We start from the raw sequence: 18,898 nt of genomic DNA, 5'->3' as shown, positions 1-18,898 counted from the left end.
GATGAATAGATTTATTTGGCCACACATTATTTTACACAAAATAATTGATTAAATATACATCAAATGAACACCAAAATGTGGTTGCAATTCATTTCACTAATGACATATCAGATCTCTAAAACGTTCCTCATATAGATGCACATTTCGCTGTAACAGCATACTGAAGAGGTTTGTTTGCACAGAGATCAACGCAATTCTAATTAATTCTCTATCTTTTGAATACAGCATATTTTTTCAAGTACACTATGTGCAGATAGTGTTTAAATAGGCATGCCTATTGCTGTGTATATATATATATATATATATATATATATATATATATATATATATATATATATATATATATATATATATATATATATATATATATATATATATATATATATATATATATATATATATATATGTATATATATATATATGTATATATATATATATACACACACAGCTTACATGAAGACATCTACCTGAAAATTCAGTTACATATTGCAAGATTGCAGAAATGTATAACAATCAGTGTCTATAACAGTGAGTTACAGTACAATGTCACTTGTTGCATGACCTTGAATGCAATGAACCTGGTGCACTATTTTCTAATAAAGAATGGATAAACTTTTTATATGCTACAATATCAGTGCAACGGATTAAACATAATTACAAGTCAACGAGTGTAGTATACTGATACGTCATGAACAAGACAAAACAATATAGCTAATAGATACAAATTATTGCATGATCAGTTTCTTTCCTTTCACCGCGTAACACTGTCTATGAGAAGAGCTCATTAAGAGTCTAAAACAGCTAATCATTAAAATAATCACAGGCAACATTAAAACTCAATATTATAAAGGGTGTTACATACAAAGCAGAATAGTAAGTCCTGTACTGGTATATCGGGTACCTAACAGAAGGTTCCTAGTGTTTAAAATATAGGAAGATATAAGGCTTGATACCAAGATCATATGATTCAGTCCAGTAGTTTTTTTGAAATCTTAAAAGCCCTTTGCTGGACAATAAACTGTGCCATGCTTATCTTGAAACAATTCATTATGACTAATAACTAGGGACAGGATTTCCAATTGCTTTGGAATGTGATAACAAAGCGTGTCATAGTAATACTTTCTCAAGATACTGACTTTTTCTCTACAATTATCCACAACTCCCAAACCACTCGAACTGATTTAAGCAAGTGTAAATATTCCTATATTTTAAAAACTGCAAAAACAATCACTAGATATTACCAGAATAGGATTAGCTTGGTATGAAACAACTTGTATGCATTAAACACCGTGTTGAGATCGATTTAAAATGCTGAAACAATCAGTGGTTAATAAAAGATAAACAAGTGTTATGTACTCAAATCACATAATGGAGTTACAATGTACATCCATTTTCAAATCATTAAAACAACTCTTTAGAAAAATAGTGAATCACTTCAACATCAAACCCTTGCAAAGCCCATATGTATGGATGGAAATTAATATCTGCCTGAAATCTCTCAAAGACATAAATCAACAAGTGTTCCATAACCTATATCTTTGTCCATCTTATGTTTATATATGTGCTGCACTTTGGGCAGTTAAACAAACTATTGCATTTCAGTTCCAGAACCCTAGTAGTAGATCCGAATACAAAAAAACAATAGGATGGATTATAAAAAGCACCAGTGGAAATTTTTAGTACATTATACAGATTCATATCACAAATTTCTCAAAGACAGATAGTCCTCCGATTTCACATTAAGACGGCGCTAACAAAGAAGAAGTATCTCCTGAACCATCAAGTGCTGGTAATTTGTTATGATTCTGCTGCGTTTTATTCAACGTTTCTTTGTGTGTAATGTTTCTATTGATTTCCCATTCGACAGAATTTTCTGAGCTAAAAACAAAAGAATTGCGAGGACATCTTACAATTGCTTCATAACTCTAACAGCGAAAATACATTATGACTTCAGAAATTATGCATGGAATCGATTATACGCATATTACAAATCTAGTTTATCAGTTGACTTCATGACTTAATTTCTTTATACACCTTATGTCTACCCGGTAGAACTATTATTGAATACCTTGTTCGTCTTTTATTAATCGGGAATTGGTCAGCTTCGATACATGAACCAGCATCAGTGTCTTCCATGTCACCTAATGAACATTCACTGGGAGCCTTAGAAGCTGATAATGAATGCTGACGTCGATGATATTCTCGTTCCATCCTAGAACATTAACAAAAAACACTATACCTTGTATTCTACTACTGGTAATATACCGGTACTACCGTGTCTTCTAGAGCTACCGCTACTGCGCGTCTATAGCTTTTATTGTATCTTGAGTATAATAAAATTGAGTTTCTTGATTAGATGTGTTTTGAATACAGATTCTCCGCCCAGTAGCACCTTTTTGAGTTACCCAAAAATGAAGGGAATCAATTATTTATTTTCTTATTCTTAAGAGTTCAATCTTAGCATTGTGCACTGGGTCTGGTAACACAGAGATCTGAAGTGACACGAAGTGGCTTTGCAAACATCAAAATGATGAATAAAGAAATAACGGATGTTCTGATGAAAAATACTATGTAGCAGAGCAAAAAGAATGTTCTCTAATAACAAAAATTGTGGTAAACGAAAGCGCAAATTAGTGATGTAGCAAAACAGCACAACTACACGAAGTACCTTGTAATGTGAAGGCGACTTTTCCTAAAACAAAACCCACTAACTATCAGTGCACATTCAATGCTTAAAAATTCAGACTTGTCGTCTATTATTAGCCTTTTCGATGAATCGAATACATCAGTTTTACATATTCCGTAGGCCTATGATATGAAATATTTTGTACACCACATACCTGAGTGAAGAATTGAGAGCATCTATTTGAGCCTTGTACATGGCAATCTCGCCTTCCAGTAGTTCGATCTTAGAATCACGTTCCTGTAAATCTCTTCTCATGTTGTACACAGTCTCTTCTAAGGATTCGCACAATGCCTAAAATGCAAAGATCAAACTATAATTCGCTATAAAAACAAATATTGAGCCAATTAATAGTACAATCGAAGATGTACTTTGATCGAAACATATCAACGTTATCTTACTCGGCTTTCCTCAAGACTGTCATGTGGACCAGGTGGGTCATCCAGGCAAAGAAACTGACGCACAGGTTTGCTACAAAAAATGCATATGGTTGACAGATATATCGAGTTATAAATACCTATTAGGGCTGGGGATGAATTGGATTGAAAGCCCTTCTTTACTAAGTAGGGTGCATCCGTATTCCCGAAATTGTGAAGGGTAAAAAATTAGATATAATCTAGATCCTAGAAATCAGAGAAAAAGGGGTGTCTTTTAAAGCAGACCGTGATTCTCTTTCCTAATGAATCAGGTGTTTGGTTTATTTATCAGAGATACTACGGATAAAGGGGTGTCCATCACGGCGACAAGATTCCTAGATAACAGTCATTTTTATGAATCTGGTAACGGACACGTCCTACCATCTTACGAGTGAAGGGCTCAGAATTGGAAGCCAACTCACCTCTGTGAAACATCTCTATGGCCCGTTATATTATTGAGGAATGCCTGCAAACCTTTTGCTCGTTCTTCCAGGAAATTTTCATCAAAGTTGCTACCAAACCATCGCTTGGGGGGAAGACTCAATCGGAAACCGGGGTATATTTCTTTTAACTGAATCAATGGAAACATATAATACACATAATAAGTAAACACAATTCAATGACATATGACATAAAATATTTTTTCCCCTCAGCAGACAGTTTTAGATTTTAGTCACGATATCTGAATTAGGTTAATTTTGACATACTCATTCAAAGGAATCTATTCGTATTATAAAACCGAGACTTATTTCTCCATATACACAATAACGTGTTACTGTTTTTAAAAATACAAGAATAAACAATTTCATATCGCAGCCTTTAGACGTCAAAACAGCTTGTATATTGCGGTTTAAAAATCTCAGAAATGATTAGCACGCATTTACACGCAGACAAATAAAGTTGACGAAAAATATCTATACCTTATCGTTAAGTTGAACAAAGTCTGTGTATCTTCTGAATACAAACCAGTTTTCATGACGACTGCGTTGTACGTGCACTTTGAAAACCTAAAAACAAGAAAAAAGTCGCAATGAAAAAAGCTCATTTTGATAAAGAAACAAATAAACAGTTTCAGCCCTTAACAGGTGGTTCTTCCGAACATAATATATCCGCCCAGTGACAAGCTGTTATATTTATCCAGGGAACAGCTGCGTACATATGAATTGAAAGGACTTGTGAATATATTGGCCTCAAGAGCACTTGAACAAACTTTTAGAGATCCGTTGGGTATAGGGTACATACCGTAAATCTAGCACGCTGTTCCATAACTTCATAACCAACTATCGGCACCTGTAATCCGGTCTCCACTACATCAATCTCTTCATCATCGAGGGCAGTTGATATACTAGACCGATCACTGGATATCGATTCAGTCATTTTACTAACAGGGTCCGGTCTTAACACAGGAGCCATTGATGCCTTCAAATCGTCTTGAGATGGGCTAGACATGTGAGCATCAGTTGGGGATGGAGACGAACTAGAACATTGTTGCGGTTCTGCCGAAGCAGCAGCTTCGTAAACTTGTTTCGGCGGATTCGTTGAATCCATACTTGCGACCCTGAATATAAACAAACAAAATTAAAATATCAATTCAGCAAGAAAAGATGCATCGAGTCACGAGTACTAGTATTCAATGAATTAGACCAATACTAATGCATCAACATGAAGATTTTTTTTTACCTCAAGCCTCTTGTTAGTTATTGTTTAACTGCCAAAAGTGGCACAAACATTTAATCAAAGCAAATTATTGAAAACAACCAGTTTGTTTGCAAACAATGACGCAACTGACCCTGAATTCAGAGAACTGCCATAATAAACTAATTCCAATAAGAATCCAATGCAGTGATGCATTTAAAATGAAAGGAAATGTTAATATCCCATTTGTTGAAGAAATATATCTTCTTAATATATCTACAGTAAACACTTATACCCTGACCTGTATAATCTGAAATCTCACTGAATTTTAAAAGCTTTTCCGCTAAGAACGCCTTCAAGTCATTCCTATATGATTATGCAATCCAATGAATGAATACAAAGCAAGCGAAGTCATTTATAATTCCAATGAAATGAATACATATACCCAGTACTGCCATTGTAAAAATCCACAGCTAATATCCTAAAAATAACAGATTACCAAGCTTTGACACTTTTGATAAATAACGACTAATAATGAATATAAAACGAACAAATGCCAATAAATATTCTAAACGAAACCTGTGATTTTTCTGAAGATCTTTTAACTATCGAACAGGTTAAGATAAATGTTTACACGATGCCGCTCTGCACCTGGTAGATTTAAGATGTTCACACAGTGTCCTTTCACTAAACAACACAACGTTTACATTTATGTATCTGCTTACAGTATTTTCTATTTGCTTGTTTTGATATTGGTCAGTCTAAGTATTAGTTTGATGTCTGTACGGGAATCAACTTCTATTACTGCCCGAAAAAGAATTAACTCCAGTTGAAGAGATAACCTATTTCTCTTCGATGATGATCAAATCTATGGTAAGAAATCCACGATAATTTTGTAAATTGACTTACCACATTTCAACCCGCGAAAATGAATTCGTTAGATCATCGGAGAATCGTACTTTACGATTACATTTAGATCGTTTGCGACTGCATCGCGAGCAAATACATTTTTTAACGTCCGGGTTCGTGCTGCATGGACTGGACGCAGTCCTATCTGTAAATATGAGTTCACTAGCGGTTGTATTCTGAGATACGGTCGACATTCGTCGGTCGTCTGTTGTCTTAGCAGATTTCAACATGTCTAAATGTGCAGCGGTGAAAGCAGATGCAAAATTTCTCACATCGAACTGTATAGAATCGAAACTACTGTTGTAATCGTCGACAGAATGGAACATTTTAGATAGATACGTCGGTTTGATACGACCACATCCGCAGCACACTTTGTCTCCGAGAACTTTTGCCGTTTCGCTCACCGGACTTATAGGAACTGAGTTCACCTCTTCATTCTGGACTACGCGGTTCAGGAAAGGAGTTTGTTGTTCTTCACGTGCGATATTGACGGCTAACGTTGTCTTCAAATCTTTTGTTGGTATTAAATCCGGCTGTACATTCTGTCTCGTGCATATTCTATTGATATCCTTTACACTCGAGTCACGTCGATTTTGAGGAAATAAATAGTTATAATTTCTACACGCGTCTGGAATATTACCCATGTACGGCGCTGTACAGTTATCTAACCATCCTCCAGGCATATAGGTTCTTGTTTCACGCTTCCCCTGCACAGTTTTCCGCTGACACATCGCTGAAACCTTTTTAGCAAATAGTGCCATTTCGCTACCACCAATTCTCAAACAGAAACTAATTTTCACCTAAAACTATTTGCGAAATAAAAAGTTATCTTATCAATATATAGTTACAGATTAGTAACGAACCATTACGTGTATTTTGAATAGCGATTGGCAGATTTGAAATGACGCGCACATACTTCCATTAACTCGAGTATCTCTCATATGATTGATTCAATCCATGTTAAATCTCCGAAAGGTCAAGGAGTTGTACAGGTTTATCAATATCATAAACCGATAAACCGAGATGTCAGCTTAATCAGCAGACACTCCACGCCATAGGCTTATTTCCCCCGACCACATTGCGTAAAAAACTCCAGGTGGTATTTCCTGAGAAAGCGTCAGACCAATCCATGACGACAATTTGTTTTTCATATTTTACGACCAGATAGTATTTTATAGTCCGCCCTCTAGAACTGATCAACTTCCCTGTATATTCAGATGGTGATTCACGACAATGTTAGTTGTCCACAGTTTATAGCACAAGCACGTCATATGTATCAGCTGATTAGAATTGTCTCGGTTGAACAATACGCATATGGGACCCAGCTGATATAAACACCTTCAGATCATCCACATTCATTCATTAGAACCGCCTATAGATGGTCACGGTGTTACATTAAACTCTTTCAAGCAGCGAGAAAGAATTATACGCGGGGCAAAAGTGGCGCCACTGAATGTTTATTTGTGCCGAACGAACGCATTGATTATTCAATAAAACTATTCAATTCTACTTTCTATTTCACAGTGAGTTTCATACTACGAGGAAAAAGTTCCTCCAGAGCTCGTGTCGTATAACAGCGGTTAATTGCCGGTTTCGCAAATCCTCCTCAATAGCTGCTCCAATTCCGGCAGATAATTAAGAGATAATGACGAATACCTTGCAATTTACACAATGAAATATCATACACCGACTTATACTGATAATTCCACATCCATAGTTCGACTATAGCGTATGGAGACATCTGGTATCTGGTAAGTAAGTCAGAAAAACACAGACTTCCCGTCGCATACGAGTCCCACCAATCCTTAAAGTGCTTGTCATGATCCTTGGCTATATTCTAGCAAGGAACCACATTGACACTCTTGTCTAAAAAGGTTCAAAAGTTTAAAAGTGCCCACAAAATCTCAAGATATCTTTGAATAGTCTTTACGACCCAATGAATCTATAGTATAGAGCTTTATAAATCCAGACATTATTATATTGATTAACATACGATGGCAAAAGGTTAAAAATTACTTATAAAGGATATTCATAGATAATTCAATGTTTTACTGATCTGATATACCTGATATACGAATCTGTTCTTAACAACCATTCATGACATTAAAAAAAAATTCATAGGCTAGCAAGGGATACGAATTTGAATATCGTAATCAAGATGAAACTACAACTTTTACAAAATACAAAAACCCATTTTTAGATAATGAAAAATCATAGGCATACATGTACTGTGTATGCAATGCTATCAGTAAAATACTTCTTATCAAGGAATTGTATGAAATAACAATTTTTGAAAAGTTGGAATAGTAGGTCATATTCTTTACACTTGACATAACTAACCATTTCAGTAAAGTAGATTACATACATGACAGGGTATGAGAACAGGAGGTGTAAATTAAATCAAGCCAAGAACTCCCGAGCAATGCAGCACAAAGCCCTTAAAACACCCTGACATCTAAACTAGTGAGGAATATCATGAATATGGGTACTTACTCCAGGGTTTCTACATGACCATGATTTTCAAATTTGAGGGGTATTTGAGGGGGCTTTTGAGGGGGCACAATCGACCGAAATTTGAGAGGCATTTCAAGATCAACTGAAATCCAAGTTACTGTTTTTAAACTGCTGGATAAATACAATGGCATTTCGGATTATTTGAGGGGTGAAACCCTGAATTTGGAATTGTCATCTTATTTGAAAAGGTAAAATTTGGCTATGCAAGACAAGTGCCTTAGATCATCACCAGGAAACGTTTAAAAGTCTAGGGTAAAAGGGGGCTATTCTGACCTTCCTCAGGGAACCATAGGGCCCTATATTTTTCTTATTTCTTCAAAATTTCACAATATACACTATGATTTACTCACTATGATTTAGTCAATTTGTACCCTATACTACGAACCCTGTTTCTCATTTCATACCTTCTCCAAGAAAAGATAGGCCCACTGAACGAAGTGCAAAATCATTCAAAGTCAGATACACCAAAACAAACAGTTATTCTCAAAATATGTCTGAGAAAATTCATTCTCTATTTCAACGAAGCAATCAAAATTATAATAATTGATTTATCAAAGACACCGCATTGCGTTGTATAAAGGAAGAAGATATTTTGCCAATATGGCAGGCCCATTATTTTAGTTATTCACGCTATTTTTGATCTTTTCACAATTAGGGTTAGAAAGGGTCCAAGTAAGATTTAAGGGTTAGGGTCAGAGACAGAGGTCTGGGGGCTTTTTAGTTAGTTACGTAAGCATTGGTGGTAAGCTTTCATAATCGGATTGGCTTATTTGTGAAAATAGCTGATTGTGAATCTAAACCACAGACGGAGGTTACTGACTTGACAAGGGGTTCTTGACGGCAATAATAAAACACACCTAATTAAGGCTAAAGAGCATTAGGCGTCTTTTTATTATCATTATCATTATTATTATTATTATTATTACCATATTTAGTGCTCTGTACAAAGTGAAAATACATGCTCCGAAGCACATACAGTATAGGCCTATTAAAAGACGATATATAAAAATAACTCTAATGACTACAGTAAGTAAAACGGAACTACGAAATCCTGAAAAATCCTACGAAATTGCCTGGATAAAAAGATTGGTTTTTAAAAACTTCTTGAAACAGTTAAAACTATCAATAGACCTAAGATCGGTAGGTAGGGTATTCCACATAAAAGGCCCTGAGAATTTATAACAGCGTGTTGTGATTTTGCACGGGGCAATTTTAAACGATGTGGCTACTCGTACGGACCCGTACGCTAACTTCCGCAAATTATTCGTACGTACACCGTACCACAGCGCCACCTACACAAATTACGTACGCCAATTATTCGTACACGTAAAAGATTATGACTAGATGAGCGTAATTGTCTAGTTTGCACAGAACTTTCAATCATGTCCTTTAGGTACTGTGGTGCTTTATCATGAGTACAGCGGAAGACCAAAAAGGCAATTTTATAATTGATTCGAAATTTTACAGGGAGGCAGTGAAGTTCTTTTAGAACAGGCGTAATGTGGTCATACTTTTTGCATCTAGTAACAACTCTGGCAGCTGTGTTTTGAACGCGTTGGAGACGACTTAGCTGACAATCCGGTAAACCATACAACAACCCATTACAGTAGTCCAACCTAGATGTTACTAGAGCATGCACAATTGACTTAGTTGCCGGAGTAGACAGATACTTTCTAATATTCCGCAGTTGAAAATGGCAGGAGGAAAGCACGATGATGTTTGTAACTTTTGGGTTTTCATCAACAAAGAAGAGCTATCGAACTGCACGCTGAGATAATAACCTAATGATACCTAGCCCAGAATAGCAGAGATTGACAGGCGAAAATGTAACAAAAGATATCTTAACATGATGAACTAATTAAGTGAATTGAAATTGGTTTTACTTTCTTGATTGAAGCAAAACGAGAGCACAATAAAGCAAACTTACACAGATTCAATCATTCATTCCATCGCTCTAAAATAATCTCGATTTGAAGACCTTTTGATTTTTGACGAACAACAATCAGCTTGTTGCAAATAGGAGCAATTAGCAGTGCTATCAGTTTTTGCCCTACGATGTTTCGATAATTTTTCAAACAAAGGCGCCATCTATTTAGGAGGTTACTTACTACCGGTAATCGCTAATTTTTGGATGATGGCCACGGAATAACTATGAATTCTGCCAATGATCTTCCGGCAATCCCAGTGGATTCAAATAAATAACAGACGACTTTTTTCATTTACATTTACGATTTATTATTACATACAGTAGTACTTGTAGTGCAGAGTATTTAGCCAAGAAATTTACATAAATTTGGAATAGCTATTTATATATCTATGTATAATACATGATTTTTACTCCATAAATGCAATTTAAGTGAAATTAAATAATTATTCAGTAATCATAAACATTCACTCATAGCACATAAAGAAGCTGCAATAATACTTATTATGTATGTAGCATTAGTTTTGACAACACACACAAACAAATAAGCATTAAAGATCGGGACTAGGAATAGCAGACTGGCCACACTGCACAGGGCAAATAGAGGTCATAATGGCTCAACATGTTTGAACTGTCATGTTAGTTAAACTTAAAAAATCTTGTTCACCGCAAACAGACACCAGCAGTTTAACATGTCAAACGCATCGCTGCTATCTGACAGGACAGAAACAGCCCGAACTCATGTATTTCAATAGCTTTAAGATTAAACCAGTAAGGAAAATGTAAAATATATCTGAACTAGAATCATGCACCCCATCCACATGGCACTAAAGAAAGTATCCCGCCCACCATTGCCTAGACTGAACACCAGATTGATACGAATTTATACGACTCAAAATGACAGCAATTACTGCCAAGTCCACAAAATCCATTTTTAAAATCTATAACTGTTGGCTATTCTGATCTTGAAGTACACCTACTGCTATTCGAGGTCCATGACAACAAATACCTCTTTATATATATATCTCATACACGCACTGAGTACATCTGTGAATCTACTGACATTACTGCAGCAATTTCGACCTACCATAAACACGCTTCCTCAAGATACATTCATGATTTTTTTCTAGCTAAGCTTTAAATCTGCACAATACAGAGTTATACGGTTTCAGTGCGAGACGTAAACACAACAACTATTCATAGTTTAGACTTTATACATATACATATAGTACTCAATCTTTTCAACAGAAAATCTTGACTTTTTTCATACAAACAGCAACTACAAGTATACAATGTACTTCACTATAAAGAAAAATAAATTATCAGTGATTGATTTTGCATTCAAAGTATACTGAAAATAACGTATATTTAGCTCCATACTGTTTTTTAGTAAATCACTCATACAAAGTATGGATAAATAATAAGAAATCCGATGAAATATAGTAACAATGCTACATTTTCTCAAGAAACTTGTTTTTAAATTGAATTACATTTTTCCTAATCATTTATCATATTCATATATAAAGAATTGAGTGTCTCATGGACATCTAAAATTAATATCTTCGCATAATAAATAGCCAGCTCATATTTCGGTAAAAACAGGAAATACTCTGACAAGAATAAAACCACATCATTCATCAAATGATTTTCAAACTTATCAGTGAGTGAGATAATTGATATCCACTGTTTATTATGCACAGGAATGAAAAAGAAAGTGCCATTTGATCAAGCGTATTTGATCAAAATTGAAGTTGATAACAAGTAAATTTACACGACAAAATAAATATAATGAAGCCACTGTTTCAACACGAGCTCTTATGAAAGAAGGAATTGATTGTTGTTGTGCAACTCATGTCAGTTCTAAGCGGAAATTTTCAATCATATACGTATATTATATCATATATATATATATATATATATTCTTTTAATGTGTATGTTATCATAGATACGTCTCAAATTTGAAGCAGCAAGAACAGGAATCTTTACAAAGCAATCGGCAAAACTGGATCATTAGAGACAAGAACACGACTGTAGATTTTCAGTAAGATCAGTCTATTGATCCCGAGTATCAAAAGATTCCCAGTCTCTCCCTCTCGCGATTAAGAACTGATTATTATCTTTTTCTATCGACCGACGAAATTCTTAATTAGCTTCAACTGCTTTTTGCTTGTGTGCCGAATAGTCAAAGTCTTCACCGGTGACTCGTTTGTAGATGTTGTTTACGTCTTGGCAAGTGCTTTCAAAGTGAGTTGTAGCATCGTAACTAGTTGATATGAATATCTGTAAGTTGAAACATGACCAAATATTCAATCAGAGACTAGTTGAATTGATTCAGAGTGAAATATCTTAATCAAAGTTATATTTTATTAAGAGATGAAAGGTAGCTTGAATGTTACTTACCTTGCTATCAGAATCAGTGTCAATCGGCTCATACATATCGGATATGCTAACAAATCTGTAACAGAAACAACACTGTATAATTAGACCACCCCGTATAGAGAGCTTAAGATTAATCTGTGAGTTATTAATGCAGCGAACCCACGAACTCAGATACAACAGTCTATCATACACAACAATATAGATTTTAATCCCAAATTAGGTAATTTGATCTATTTCATGGTGGAAACAACAAACCATCTGTCATAACAAACAGATTATTCAGTCCCCTAAAGTTCGAGTCCCTTGAAAAAGTATGACTATTCACTTACTTTTCTAAACATGAGCCTAAAAGATCAAGACCAGGTTTAAGTTCAGCCTCGGGATTAGCTGTTTCCACGGTTGTAGCAACTAAAGCGACATAGTGACCCTTTGAAGCGACTTGAAGAGAGTTGGACATACAGCACACATAAATATCTGAAATCATATACCATATATACCCTATACTGAAATATTCAGAAAGATTAAAGAGGGATAGAAATATTATAATGTATCTGAAAAATTACCTGATTTCCGACCCACTTGGTTCTGTGGAATGATAATTTGACATGAATCAGGATTATTACCCGTGTTGGCAATTGGGTGATTCAATAAACATATCGCTCGAACAACCTGCAAGAATAAATTCACATATTTTTAAGAGCAACGTTCTTCCGAATAAAGATAAATGAACGGAAAATTCAATGGAAAACGTACCTGACCAACTTTCTTACATTTGTCAGGCGCATAGGAAGGATCGCATATAACCATGTCACAACGAGCAGTTTCACCTTCAGATTTCACGCCAGTCACTTTTCCAGCTTCATCGAATTCAAACCCATCGAATGGTTTGTGTAACATGTACGTGCCACCGTAGACCGCAGACAATCTACAAATTCCAGAAAAAGTACGACAGATAATAACTGCACTAGCGTTCAGATTTGACGAGTTAAAATCAGATCATTATTTCTATCCAACGAACCGTGCAAAACCTTGAGGTAACTCTCCCAATCCATAGAGTGGGTATAGATACGGCGAATCTCCATATCGACTCAGAGAATCATGGTACAACTGAATTCGCTGGATCAAATCCTCACACGGCTCTTTCTTATACCTGAAAATAAAGTATCTTTAAATACCATATCCGACTTAAAAATGAAATAAATGCACCAGAGTAGGAAAGCCTTTCCCATTAAGCGATTGCTACTATGACCTGCGTGCATTCATCCTCCCTACAAAAACGATAGTTACTTACTCATCATCTCTATACAAGGCAAGGGCGTGACCAGTGAAATCCTCTGTATTCTTATCAACGCCGAACTTATCGTAAAGTTGGGCACATGTCATTGTTTTCACATCTACGCCCTGATACGTGGAAGGATTATCGGCTTTGTAATTCTGTACAAACATCAAGAATTTACGGAACCTTCTTTTCTCAAACAATCCCATAAGACCTGAAATAAGCCACGAAGCATTGATAGATGTAATGAAAACCCCAGAACTGCCAATGCATCAAAATATATGGAACACTATTGATGCAAAAAACCCTTTGCTTACTTGTAGGATAATTGTTATAGCATAGTATGTACATTTGGGATTGCTGTATAAATAATCTACACTAGAATTCAATCCTCAACAAACAAATAATGTTACATGAAACCTCAGGATGCAACAGCGTTTCAATAACGTAATCTTGTCATTTGTGATTTCTTTTACTAGATAATAAAAATAGTAGGTCCTCTCAGCCTATCCATGAAGAGATGATATAGTTGATCAAAAGAAGTGAGTTCTCAGTGTTTGTAGCAATAAGGCTTAAGCAAAATTAAGTACTTTTAATGAATTGCACCCATGATAGATACAAATAACGGCTCATTTGTCAATCCATAACAATAAGCTTTGGACAAATCACCCGAGTCATTCATGACAAGAACATATTAATTGCTAAGTAATGTGCACTTGGCTTTTGATAAAAGCGGAAGGGAAGCATTGAAGCACTGTTAAATACTTCTTGATCGGTGATGGCCCATTTACATTTCGCTAAATCCTAGAAATGCACTTCAATTCGTCAATGACATAATTCTTTAATATCATTTTGAAAGAAATTGACAATATTCAAAATGAAGTTTTTCTTCTTTTTTCAATACAAAAATCCCACGCTAAGAATTGAAATCAAAATGAGCCGCAACGTTGAAAAATAGCTAGATACACCATTGCAAATATACTACGATATATATATATATATATATATATATATATATATATATATATATATATATATATATATATATATATATATATTCTTTATTTACGTGTCACCTTTTTTACAAAGCCAGGCTTACGAGACACGAGACGATGTAACTTCACTTGTATCATAAATCGGAACAAAGGCCATGTTTTCAACACTTATCGCATGCCACAGAAATAGGACATAGAAAACACTTACTAGAGGCAAGAGCTTCCTTCTCGTCAGCTGGAACCTTGTGGATCTTTCCACTACCATTATTATTCTTATAGACAAAACTACCGTTGATAACCTTAAATTCTAAGTACTTGGTGACATCGGTGTAGATGAGGAGTTTCACTAACTGTCCTGAAATATTTTTCGTAAAAAATTATTAAAAGTATTTTTCAACAAATATTTGTCAGTTTATCGTTCGAAGTCACTGACCATTTGCCATTAAAAACTTCGGTATCAAATCGACGTTCCAGTCTCGTGTTCGGCCGTACGTCTTTTGGAAGTCGTCCGCATCACCAGTTTCTTTCCCAAAATGTTTCCACAGCTGCAATAAGCAAAACCGAATTGATCAATGAACAAACGATCAGGCTACATGAAACTGTTTCCAAGTACGTTACATTCTGTAATCATCGGCTCTTCAAGAGCAACAGGTGTAAGTAATCATTATCGTAATCAGTAGCTTACCTCTTCCAATGGAGTAAGCGATGCACTTTCACCACCGTAGTAATTGTTTCTGTCCATATGCAACACCTTCTTACCCGACCTCGATAACATTCCACTTAGGATACATTCCTAAAAGAAGAAACTTATCATTAATGAATCCGTCTTTGGAAATGTTCTCTGGGCAGCCTGGGCTGGGGGTGATAGTGCCGATACTCTTACTCAATTCAGATTCGTGGTAGTACAGTAGCAAGACATTTGGACAGTAGTGAGTAGGTAGTCATTAATTATGTACTATGTGCAATTTTATGTATTACGCTATGAATTCAATTTAATGAGATCCTGACCAGCGGCGACAGTGCTGACCGACAGACAGGTGACAGTGTGATACTGATGACTGACTCCTCCGGACGGCGACGACGACAGTGCGACAGGAGGGTGGGGAGGCCGGGTTTATCTCTTCGACTGGTTAAACCCCCCAATTTAAGCATAATGAGCGTAAAATACGTACCTTCAACCCCGTTCCCAAAACGATGCAATCGTATTTCTCATCCATATCGACTCTCGAAAATAGGCGAGCTCAAGAAAGAAGGGAAATATGACAGACAATTCAGAAATTTTCACTGTGTCACAGAAGTATTTTCCAAGATGGACGACGAACGAATGCGGAAGTAAATGACGTAATAGTGCGCATTTGACAACCTCGCTAAAAGAAAATTAAGTAAATGATATTGCGTTGTCTTATTTCAGAAAGCATGAATTACATTAGAATTAATAAGAAATGCTATTTTGATATGATATTTTATTCTGTAGATAATGCGACTGTTAGGGCGTTGTACACGCGGATGAATACAGTAAAGATGACGATGATAACATTTGGAAATTAGAAGAACAAGCAAATAAAAATTTTGTTTTAATATTTTTCAAGAAATATAATTCATGGTGGTATTTGATTTAATTTTCGAAGTCCAATGATAGCCCAATGATATTGTGATAAGTAGTTACAGTGACCTTGACTTTTAGTTGAAGTGTGGAGACTGCGGTTTAGAAGAGATGGCTGCCGGCAGAATCACTAAGTTGCAGGTAAAAATGTCTCAAAAGTGTGGTTTAAAACATATTTCCGAAATATCACAATATCGACGTAAGACTTATGATATCAATTAAAATATACCCTCTTTATGATTAAGTAAATGAAAGTTTTAGTATGTTTTTGGCAGGAGAAATGATCTGATTTTAAACCGATAGCAGCACTGTACGGTACCGGTTAATAATTGCGGGCAACGGATCTGAATTAGTTCTTTTTTTTTATATTTTAGGGTTTAGTTGGTTTGGTTACTGGTGGAGGCTCGGGACTGGGTCGCGCATCAGCGGAAAGACTTGCGAGGGAAGGATGTAAGGTTGTCGTTTGTGATTTACCTGCATCTAAAGGAAATGAAGTAGCGAAATCAATCGGAGATGATAAATGTATATTTGTTCCAACTGATGTAAGTTGTTTCCATGATAACATTGAATAACATAAACTGCATACACATCAGTTTGATACAGGCTACTTTGATGTACTGACTATTTGCATACTCTTTTATTTCCTATCACAGGTCACCAATACTGAACAAGTTCTAGCAGCACTTTCATCAGCAAAGGAACAATTTGGTCGTTTAGACATCGCTGTTAATTGTGCTGGAATTGGCATCGCTCATAGAACTTACAACTTTAACAAAGAAACTCCTCACAGCTTAGACGATTTTATGAAGGTTTTGACAGTAAGGATTTTCATTTGTCTTCATACCTGGACAGAGTGCTAAACCTTAGGAGCTATCATTACAGAACTAATCTCAAATAGTGGTCCAGAAATTTGAGACTCTTCCTCTCAAAATTTCATGAAAAAAATCTTAACACTGAGGGTGGGATCTGCTAGTGGCCTTTAACATGGCTGATTTATCCAAGAAATGCCTCTTCCTTTTCTTCTGGACCAAGGTCTTCAAAGTTTCCTAGACCTGCCCTTGCATTTACCTCAATTATATATAGAGTATGTAATTGTATCTGATTTCAGGTAAACACTGTTGGTACCTTCAATGTGATTCGTTTGGCAGCTGGTTTGATGGGAAAAAATGAACCAAACGTTGACGGTCAGCGAGGAGTTATAGTCAACACGGCATCTGTGGCAGCTTATGATGGACAGATTGGACAAGTAGCTTACAGCGCTAGTAAAGGAGCTATTGTCGGAATGACGTTGCCTATTGCTAGAGATTTCGCAAAGCAAGGAATTCGTGTGTGTACTATAGCACCAGGTTAGTAATGCCAAATGAATATCATAAAATTTGTTCATTAAAAACTGATATTTCCTGAATGAATTCAATGAAATCATTCTCAATTTGGTAAGAATTTATATATCTGATAGATTTGAAACATTTGAAAATATATTACACTGTATATCGTTTATTTCCAGGTTTATTTGATACTCCCTTATTGGCTGGTCTTCCGGAAAAAGTACGCAACTTCTTGTCATCAACAATTCCATTCCCGTCAAGATTAGGATTACCCGATGAATATGGCCATCTTGTGCAGATGATAGTCGAGAATCCTTTGCTTAATGGTGAAGTTATCAGATTGGATGGTGCTCTACGAATGCAACCATAACTGCTGTGATATTATGCGCCTCATTGTGTCCGTGTTTGTAGTATAGAGCGTGTGTGGAGGGGTCTGAAAATTCTCTTTGATTTCTAGTGCATCAAATATACATTTACCGGTATATGTATTAGAACAAAAGATGTGCTTCTTAGTGATCAAGACTAAAATAGAATCATGTTTATTATTGCTATAAAATAAATTTACATAGGAATACATGAGATTCTTTTATATTTCTGCTTCGAAGTGGGTTTTGATTCTTTATTTAATACGTATTATTTACAGTGTAGAGACTTTACATAATCTCTTTTGGAAAAAGCTGATCAGTTTCATTTTAGAATTCATATCTCGATATGTCCACATAGATGTAGGCGATATGAGTCGAGACTATAAGATTGGCTGCATTTCTGTTGTCCATCCTCAGCCTAACCCTCTGCACGGATGGTCCCGCAATTGGCTTAGTTAATCTCACGGCTCCTACAAATCACAGAAACAAAATAGAAACCTTGATATGCGTACAGAGATTAAAGGAGTATCGGTAACCAGCGGGAGGCAATCGGAAAAAGACTTAAGATGTCATTGCTTTAAAAACTTATTTTTACCTTTATCGCCGAATTTGATCACGTCAAATAATCCTTCTGGATTTCCATCGGTAATCTGAAAGCGTAAGTTCGGAAAGACCGAATACCCAATTGTGCGAACATGGACCAGGATCAATGGTTGTGGTAGATAGGCAAATGAAGGTAATGCGACGAACTGCCAGGATACCGTATTCGTTCGATTCAACAAACAGTCGATATCGTGTTGACGACACTGGGCTTTACCGCAAACTAGACCATCATCTGCCGACAGTTGTTCGCTAAAAAGTAGTAATACATAGA

At 35.8% G+C, this 18,898-nt stretch overlaps 3 protein-coding genes across 5 annotated transcripts; 1 reads left to right on the top strand and 2 right to left on the bottom strand.

Moving 5' to 3' along the window:
* Positions 1-432: 432 nt before the first annotated feature.
* LOC141900979 (uncharacterized) lies at positions 433-10,235 on the bottom strand. 3 transcript variants are annotated; one of them, XM_074788023.1, is made up of 9 exons: positions 10,085-10,235; positions 4,342-4,657; positions 4,020-4,106; positions 3,522-3,670; positions 3,085-3,154; positions 2,841-2,977; positions 2,669-2,692; positions 2,069-2,212; positions 433-1,878 (listed from the first exon to the last, which is right to left on the bottom strand). In XM_074788023.1, the coding sequence occupies exons 1-9, from the start codon at positions 10,096-10,098 to the stop codon at positions 1,740-1,742; spliced, it is 1,080 nt and encodes a 359-aa protein (XP_074644124.1). In that variant the 5' UTR covers positions 10,099-10,235; the 3' UTR covers positions 433-1,739. The 3 variants fall into 3 exon arrangements, with proteins under 3 accessions (XP_074644124.1, XP_074644122.1, XP_074644123.1); XM_074788021.1 differs by lacking the exon at positions 10,085-10,235 and adding an exon at positions 5,644-6,482; XM_074788022.1 differs by lacking the exons at positions 2,669-2,692; positions 10,085-10,235 and adding an exon at positions 5,644-6,481.
* A 155-nt stretch (positions 10,236-10,390) lies between these two features.
* On the bottom strand, positions 10,391-16,063 carry LOC141900985 (rab GDP dissociation inhibitor alpha-like). Its single transcript, XM_074788031.1, has 11 exons — positions 15,904-16,063; positions 15,417-15,524; positions 15,165-15,276; positions 14,940-15,086; positions 13,752-13,950; positions 13,479-13,610; positions 13,214-13,385; positions 13,024-13,129; positions 12,790-12,934; positions 12,482-12,536; positions 10,391-12,361 (listed from the first exon to the last, which is right to left on the bottom strand). The coding sequence occupies exons 1-11, from the start codon at positions 15,946-15,948 to the stop codon at positions 12,224-12,226; spliced, it is 1,359 nt and encodes a 452-aa protein (XP_074644132.1). The 5' UTR covers positions 15,949-16,063; the 3' UTR covers positions 10,391-12,223.
* Positions 16,064-16,351: 288 nt separating this feature from the next.
* Positions 16,352-18,225, top strand: LOC141900999 (3-hydroxyacyl-CoA dehydrogenase type-2-like). Its single transcript, XM_074788050.1, has 5 exons — positions 16,352-16,475; positions 16,709-16,876; positions 16,988-17,152; positions 17,443-17,680; positions 17,839-18,225. The coding sequence occupies exons 1-5, from the start codon at positions 16,446-16,448 to the stop codon at positions 18,027-18,029; spliced, it is 792 nt and encodes a 263-aa protein (XP_074644151.1). The 5' UTR covers positions 16,352-16,445; the 3' UTR covers positions 18,030-18,225.
* The last annotated feature ends 673 nt before the right edge of the window (positions 18,226-18,898 follow it).

The sequence above is a fragment of the Tubulanus polymorphus genome, chromosome 3, assembly GCF_964204645.1.
Source record: "Tubulanus polymorphus chromosome 3, tnTubPoly1.2, whole genome shotgun sequence".
Classification (NCBI taxonomy): domain Eukaryota; kingdom Metazoa; phylum Nemertea; class Palaeonemertea; order Tubulaniformes; family Tubulanidae; genus Tubulanus; species Tubulanus polymorphus.
This window is presented reverse-complemented; position numbering and strand designations above follow the sequence as displayed.